The 8498-nt window shown below is 50.2% G+C and overlaps 1 protein-coding gene across 1 annotated transcript in view; it reads right to left on the reverse strand.

The window, feature by feature from the left end:
- The window catches only part of FAM124A (family with sequence similarity 124 member A), a 112214-nt gene that overhangs the window by 82249 nt on the left and 21467 nt on the right, over positions 1-8498 (reverse strand). Inside the window, exon 3 of the mRNA XM_007471688.1 lies at positions 316-1049. Within this exon, the coding sequence (XP_007471750.1) occupies positions 316-1049 (734 nt within the window). The remainder of the gene's footprint in view (positions 1-315; positions 1050-8498) is intronic.

Genomic DNA, 8498 nt, shown 5'->3' on the forward strand with positions numbered 1-8498 from the left:
TCTTTAATACCAAATCCCCGGGAGCCACAAGCATTTAGTGGATGCTCAAACAGGTGGGTGAAGAGGAGCTAGAGGAATCGGTCGCTGCTTGCCTGGGGCACATGGCCACGGCAGATAAGTGAAAACTGTTTAATTAGAGTACGGACACCTTGACTTGATCTACGAGCCAGACAGAGGGTCACTGATCTCTCTTTTTTCTTAACTCATTGTTCTGTAACAGGTACTAACCAGGGGTTCTGGCAGAACCAATTCACTTGTTTCTCTGTTCTCCCCAAGTGGAAAAAGACACAGACAGACAGACTTCCCCCAAGGTACCTGCAGAAGGATCTTGTTCCCATCGTGGTCCTCCGTCTGCCAGCGTCCCTCACTGATGGGCCTGCAGGGGTTGGGCAAGAGAGGCACCAGCTCGCCAATGTCCTTGACTCGGAACTCCAGCACGGAGGAATCAGTGGGGACCGGGGTCTGGTCACAGGGAAGTCTCTTCAGGGAGAACTGGATGTCCACATCCAGACTGGAGAAAATGGGGAAGATGCAGAAGTCCGTTTTCCTCTGGCTGGGGCTCCGCCTGAGTATCAGCTCGTAGAACTTGAGGATGTCGGCGTAGTTGTCATGGCGACAGTAGATGGTGAAGCGCACGATTTCCTTGCCGTAGTGCACAGGCCGGATGGCCCACAGCGGTGTCCCAGGGGCCAGAGTGAAGAACTCCTGGCTGCAGGGCAGGTAGGGCAGAAACCTGCTAGGCACGCGCTCCGTGTGGTGATGGCGCCAGGGCGGCCGCTGCAGCGTGCGGTGCAGCTGCAGGATCTGCTCCTCGCCGTACTCCTCCTGCAGGAAGAGGACCACCGCCAGGGCCGGCTGCGCCACCTTGGGGGTCTTCCTCCGCCGCCGGGACGCCCTCCTCTCAGAGACCCTGAACAGCTGGAGGTCTGGGTGGATCCAAGCCAAGACCTTGTCGATGGCCTCCTGCAGGGGTCGCGATTCCCCTGGGTCCGCGATTATGTGGATGCTGACCAAGAAAGGGTCCTGCGCTTCCTCCGCGGAGAGCTCACCTAGCAGCACAAAACAAAACCCAAGAAACAAGTGGTGACTATTTCATTGAGGGGTCCCGTGATAACATGCAAGGCTTCGGGCAGGAAGAGAAGCTAAATTTTAACTGAATGGACTCCTTGATTTGAAATTCTGATCCCAAGCTCACGTGCAAATACTACTGTTGCAGCACCCTGGCAGCCCCAAACTCAAGGACTATTACTCACACTGGTTCCCAGGCTGGGCGCTGTCAGGACAACCTTGGTGTGGTGCTTCATCAGATTGAGTGTATTTTCTCCTGAACAGCACAGAGTCAAGTCTCCACGGGTTTGGAAAGGATAGCAGGGCCATTAGGGAAGATGGTGTAGCACTAAGTGCACACCATTTAGAATTTCCTCAGGTAACTGCAGTGCCTTCCCCCACAAATGGTCCCTATATCATTGCACTTCTTTGGTTTGCTTATTTCACTGGTTTGTTCATCGGTTTGTTCATTCATTTAACATTTATGGAATCCTTTCTTCACCAGGCACTTACTCTAATTGACACATCAAGCCCTGGCTCGTGAGGCATCCTGCCAACTGTGTCCTGATGGTAGGGTGGCCGGGTGGTGACCATCTTGCTGCTCGAGACACAGGGAAGAACGACCCAGCGGGGAGGGGGGCGAGCACCGTGTTCTTGCTGTCAGAGCTTCGAGGGGCTGTGGTTAGGGGTGGGGTGACGCATGGTCGGACCATCATTGCCTGTGTCCTGCTGCCTTTTGGGCCCCTCCTCAGGCCATGTCCACCCCGAAGCCCACACGTCCTGATTGGGTCAGTCCCCTCCCCGTGTCCTCTGGCAGAACAGCGAATTCCAAGTGTGAAGGTGACCATTTACCTTGGCAACCTTCTCCCATGGTGTGAACAGTTTGCCAGCCACAATGGCATATTTCTACTTTAAAAATATTCAGCGTATTTCATCAAGTAACCTGATAAAAGGCTTGTTCTTGTTCATGATGGCTCCTCTTGCATTTATTTAAGTTGTATGACCATCCAAGGGAAATCAAGGAAACTAAGTCTATTGTGACTTGGAGGGCAAGATTCATCTAGAATCTAGACCTGTCTCCACACACATGCCTCACGATGTCCGCTAGGCTATCAGGCGCAGGGCGATCATGGGGTCGGTAACGTTTGAGAAACATGATGTGCTTTTAGGAACCATCACCTTGATCAGTTTGCAGGATGAAAGGTGATTCTTTTGTAGTTAAACAAGACATTCCAAGTGGGTTTACAGGTACATTTCATCACAAGCACCTATGATAACATGGTCTTCATTTTGCTGGAGCAAAATGTGTCTGAATTTGCCTTCGAACCCTGACTGTTAAATATCTCACTTGGGAACAGTTAGCTCAGTTTCTTGTTGCCTTCTTTCTCCTTCACTCATTCCCCCACACATTTCTTGAGCAATCAATATGTACCAGGCACTGGGAGACAAGGAAGCTGGCACCATGACCACGGGGGAGTCCATTTACATAGACTCTGGCGTGACTAGTGCCCCCTTAGAGTTGTACAGTGTATGACCTGCATAGCCACAAGCAGCAGCCATAAAGAACCATAAGCCACAAATGAGAACTTCATGACTTAGCTGGGAAACACCGACATAAAGATTAAAATTCAATCTGATATAAGTCGATAGGAAATATGATAGAGTAGCATCTTAGGTGGAGGGAAGATTCTAAAGTCACCATGACATAAACATTTACTATAGACACTGTTACCACTGATAGTCCCTTGAATTTCCAGGATAGAACTGGAAGGTCCTGATTTGCAACAAGACCACACATCCAGATAGATGCTTCTTTGGTTGAACAGCAGATGAAATAAAGGCTTGCTGCCTGGCTGTTATAAAAGAAGAGTCTTGTATCATTAAACACTAGACCCCCGCTCAGTGGGCTGTGCCTTTTATGCTACAAGAGGCTTTCAGGAGCTGAAGAGTATTCTGAAACCAAAGGATGAGTAAGGTAACAGCAAAGTCAAGTCTCAGTACTCCCACAATCACGGAGTAGAATGGTGGGTGGAATTATTTAAGCTCTGCCTCTCTTTCTCCCTCTGGCTGAGCATGTATTCTCGAATTGCTATGAGTTAAGTATGAACACGATGCAATTTCAGTTTACTACCACATCACAAAGGAAGGAGCAATTTTTTCCCCAGAGGGCTTCTGAGAGGGCTTTCTGGAAGATGCTCCAGGTGAACTGGGTCTTGAAGGATCGATGATATCTCACTTACAATAACCTCAAATATGGGGGGGAGATCACGGCAGGAAGAGGGAAGACTGTTTATGAAGGCACAGAGCTGTGTGAAAAACAAGCACATTTGGAAAGGGGTGGTGAGTAATTCTGAAACATGGCAACAGATACAGCAGGAAAAATGGATTGGAGCCAAGCCGTACAGGTCTTCAGCTCAATCTGGCAGTGATAAAGGGCAGTGGAAATTTTTAATAAAGGGATGCTGGGATCAAATCAGGGGCAGTTGGCTATAGGCAAAGCAAGAAGTTAGAAGATGAGTGCAGAGTCTAGGTCACGGTAACAAGGACGTGGGAGATTGCATTATTGGTCCTGATTCTTTATCTTACCCTGTCACCTTGCTCTCTGCCACGTGGCTTGGTAGTTCCTTCCACTAAATGGCTGTAGTGCATTTCCCCACCCTTTGACTTCAAATGAGACCGTACGCCTAGCTTTGGCCAACAGAAATAGTGGCATGAAATTCTGGCTTGTTTCTTGTGCTTCTAACGTTTCCATGAGAAGAGCATGCTCGGGCCGGCCCACTGGGGCCAGAAAGGAGTATGAGGGCAACGTGGACCCGAGCCAGCCTAGCTGAGCCAAGCCTCCATCAGCCAGGCTCAAGACACTCAAAGACACCCAGCAGATCTTGGTCTGGAGCAGCTGACCCAAGACACATGGGAAATGATAAATGACTGCTGTTTTGAGCCACTGCTTGGGGTTGGCTCAAAACACACAGCGACACTTTCAGTGCGTGTACAGAAGAGGGCTAGTCTCACAGGCTATTTAGGAAGCATGTGGAGCCCACAGGCCTGGAGATAGGAGCAAGAAAAGCAGGAGAGGAGTTGACCTTGATGTTTCTGGCTTGAGCAGCTCATCTGATGTTGATGCTTAACTGAGACAGAAAACAGAGGAAGAAGGGAAGGTTTGTGGGGAAAGATAAGGAGATCCACTTTGGCCATGCTGGCTTGTGATGCCCGATTGACTTCCAGGAGGGATGTCCTGTTGGCAACTGGACCTGTGTGTTGCTGAGGTGATGTGCTGAACTTAAGCATGGACCAGTTACCTTTCGGCCACATTCCCGCTTTCATACAGTTATCTCGTGTGTGCCCTGTTTTGATATGAACCAGTGAAAATTCATCTTGGTGGCTTAAAAAACAATTGGAATTCATAGATTATTCTGGTCCTTTGCTTGCTCTTTCAGCTCACCTGGCTACTTTCTGTTTCACTGAACACAAGCACCACTATCAGCAGAAGTGAGAGTAGTGAAAACACAAACCAATGACATTTCCTGCCAGTCAGTAGCTCCAGTGATGGCAGGAGATACCACAGTCGCCTACGATGGATATTTCACTTTTCTATGGTGCCCTGATCGCCCACCAGTGGAGACGTGATTTCACTAAACAGTTGTGAATGCTCACTATAAATGGAAGGGGTAGAAAGGCTTTGAATAATCTGGGGATGAAGACATTCACTTGAGAAAATTACCGACGATTTCCATGAGGGGAAAAAAGGACACGTGGAGTAGCAAGAGTGTTTGGGAAAGGAAGCTGTCAGAGCATCAGCCGGTCTCATGAAGATCCTAACCCCACACTCAGCGTGTGTGTGGCCATGGACGTGGGGTGATGCTGCTGCGTGACACACAGATGACATTCACTGGGGGTCAGTGTTCTACGTGTACGAGCTCATGGGATCCTCACAACAAGCCCAGAAGTCGGGGGAGGGCGGCGCGGGGAGGGTCGCTCCCCTTGTCCTCACTTCAGAGTGCAGGATACTGAGGCACAAAGAGGTGAAGGAACCTGCCGAGGGCACAGAGAGCGTGAGTGGGCAGGCACCTGGCTATGGCATGAGGTCTGTGCGCACAGTTCCCCCGCGGCTCTGCACAGAAGCACTTGTTTCCCAGCCCAAGGGGCAGCTTTCACTCTCCAGCCATTTCTGGCCTCGCTTCTGATTGGCTGGCTTCTCAGCCACCAGTCCATAGCTTCCGGTCATGGACACCCCTTTACATCTCTTTCTTCTGGCCCTGGGTCTCTGAGGAAGACTGTCAGAAACCGCCTCCCTGATGCCACAAGCCCAGGTCTTTGCACGTGAGCGCTGCCCTCAAGGGGAAGTGCAGGGCAGCACTGTAGGTGGGCACGACAGTGACAGAAAAGCAGGAGAGTGACAAGGGAAAGCAGACGGGTGTGAGAGGCCTGGGTGAGAAGAGGCCCGGGGTAAGTCAGCTTCTGAGTCTCCGAGACAGAGTTGTCAGGGTGCTCAGTCGGCCACCTCTATGGGTGGCACAAAGGTTTCCCAGGGAGCAGTAACAAAGGCCATGCAGAAGCCTGCATGGCTGAGTGGATGTTTACAGCTTTGCAAAAGGGCAAGATGCCCAGCTTCGGAGCAGGGAGGGGGCTGAAAGGCACTCGACCAAGCACGGCTCACCCGGGATGCAGCCCTGATCAAGCAAGCAAGGAGGACGAAGACCCGACCCCAGAGCTCCCTTTTCACCGTGTGAACCACAGACACGTAAGCGGCTAATATCCTGCCGCTGAGAAGAGCCGGGGAGGAGTGAGTGGTGGCATTAGTGTGCTCTGGCCATCGCCAGCGTATGCCCACTGCATGTGACCCTGAAATAAACAGGCTCAAAGGGGCACAGAATGCAGCCCCACACCATCACCGTCATCGGGTGCTGGGGTTACGCACGCCCACAGCAAACCTGCCTCCGTGGAGCTAGACAGGACGCCAAGTGTTTGAGGGGATGAAGAGAAAATGTGAATAATTAATTGACATAAAAAGCCTCTCTGCCTCCCTGGAGGAGCAGAGACGCTGCGACTGTAGGATATGCCTTTATCATATCTATTACACGTCCTCTCAAAGGCCCTCAGAGAGCACCTGTTCGGCTAGGGCAGGACACAGACCCAAACCGGCCAATGGGCGGATCTCCCCAGGGCTGGAGAGAGATCGGAGCTGTTCACAAAGCTTTCCAACTAGCTTATGCTTCCCAAGAGGACAAAGAAGATTCTTTCCCGTGTGATCATTTACAATTAGATTTTCCTTGGATAATGTAAAACACAAACAACTGTAAGTAAAGCACTGCACCAGTTCAGGCCTTCTACGAGGCAGAAAGTGTATTATTAACCTGCGGATTTGTTCCATTTCCCCCAGTATATCCCCTCTTTTTCATAAGTGTAACAGAAAATAACTTAGACAATAACAACCATGTATTATGTTCTTATTATTTGTCAGACACTGTCCTAAAAGCTTTACTATAGATATTATCTCATTTAATCTTTAAAACACCACCATGCTAAAGGCATGGATCTTGCAGGTGAAATGTTAACTGACCTGCCAAAGGCCATTTGGCTGGAGGAGGAGGCGTGTCTGTGCGCCTCACCATGTGCTTTTTCTTGCCTCTTGAGTCCACCATAGAATCATCCTGCCCTGAACCTCAGCCTGCCTGGCTGGGCTCTGAAACTATGGCTGGGCTCCATCAGGAAATGTGGGTGGGTGATTCTGCAGCAGATGAACTGACCAGTACAGTACACCTGGGCAGTTTCTGGCAATCCCTGACCCATGCGGGCATCCTAAGTCTGCTGGCAGACAGGGAGGGGACTGAGGTCCTTCTGCTTGTTGACAGATGTCCTGATGCTGGTCCTCCCACTTGGCTATCTCAATGCTGCCTCACTGCCAGTGGGACCCCTCACTGCCACTCTCTTGCCCGCACTGTCCCCTGCTGTCCAGTGCCTGCCAGACTGCCCTCCTCCCAGAACTGGCAAACTGATGTGTCCCCAAGACACTGACTTCCCAAAAGCAGGTACGTCTCTAATTGAAGGTCCGGATCACTCATTCCAAAGGGAATGCCTGGCCAAGTCTCAGGATATGACAAGCTCAGATACCCCTTTCTAGAATTTCTGGGCAATGACTGATGTCTCCTGTCATTTTATCCACCATTTATCACTGACAGTTTGCAATTCAGTGGCAATCACTTACTTAACCAAGGAATGTTTATTGAGCACCTACTATCTGCCAGGCACTGTAGGATACAGTGGTGACTAAAAGAGTCTTTGCCTTCATACAACTTATAATCTAGTGGTGGGAGACAGACAATAAAATATATAAGATGAAGTCAGGTACCTAAATGCAATAGACACTTCACCGAACAAACGCGTGTTCAATGTGGGTACAACAAGGGGTTTCCAAGGCAGTAACCTTACAATCACCTGAATAAACTGCCCTGGACCGTTCCAGTGCCGTAAGAACCACAGGGCCCCATACACACCCAGGAGGCCAAGAGTCTGAACAAGGGCACCTCTAGCTGCTGCAGGCTGTATGGTTTAGGGAACCTGGCCCTGGAGCTTAGCTTGAGTCCCTCTAACCTCAAATGCAGGAGGCTGAATAAACTCCTGATTTGCATTTCTAAAGCCCCACTCTGCAGCACCCAACAGTTCAGGGGCTTGGATGTACTGTCTGTCAACCAGACACATGTGACCAAGTGGCGGAAAACCCACAGGAGACAGTGGACCAGGTGTGTAAGAAAGACATGCCCAGGGTATAGGCTGATGCTGTGAAGAAAGATTAGGTCAGAAAGTAGGAGGGAAAGAAGCTCCAGAATGACAATGAATACAAAACCTGCTACGTTAAAGTGGCACAGGGGGCCAACCTCCCCACATCAAGCTGCTTGGTCTTCCCAGAATGCCTGAAATAAAAGCTCCCAGAAAGGGGTTTCCAAATTCCTTCCTGGGAGAGTCTATTCATCCGGAATATAATGAATAACCTGCCTTCAGTTTTTTTGGGTTTTTTTTTTCAGTTTTTTTTACAGCCAGTTCTTGGAACCTCTGAACTAATTAAAAAATTGAAGCAATCCCCTTTGTCCCTGACAACACTTAAAGTCTAAGACATTCTCAATTCTCAGTAATATTATGATTTCGACAAGGCCTTTGGTTGGCCTGTAACTCTGAGCTATGAAAGGGGCAAGGCTGGTCCCAGTGCCAGCCCCAGACTGCAGTCAAAATGAGAGGCAGGGGGCTTCCCTTGTGGCGCAGTGGTTGAGAGTCCGCCTGCCGATGCAGGGGACACGGGTTCGTGCCCTGGTCCGGGAAGATCCTACATGCCGCGTAGCGGCTGGGCCCGTGAGCCATGGCCCGTCCGGAGCCTGCGCGTCCGGAGCCTGTGCTCCGCAACGGGAGAGGCCACAGCAGTGAGAGGCCCGCGTACCGCAAAAAAAAAAAAAAAAAAA

Source organism: Lipotes vexillifer, unplaced genomic scaffold (genome assembly GCF_000442215.2).
Source record: "Lipotes vexillifer unplaced genomic scaffold, Lipotes_vexillifer_v1.1 scaffold470, whole genome shotgun sequence".
NCBI classification, from domain to species: Eukaryota; Metazoa; Chordata; class Mammalia; order Artiodactyla; family Lipotidae; genus Lipotes; species Lipotes vexillifer.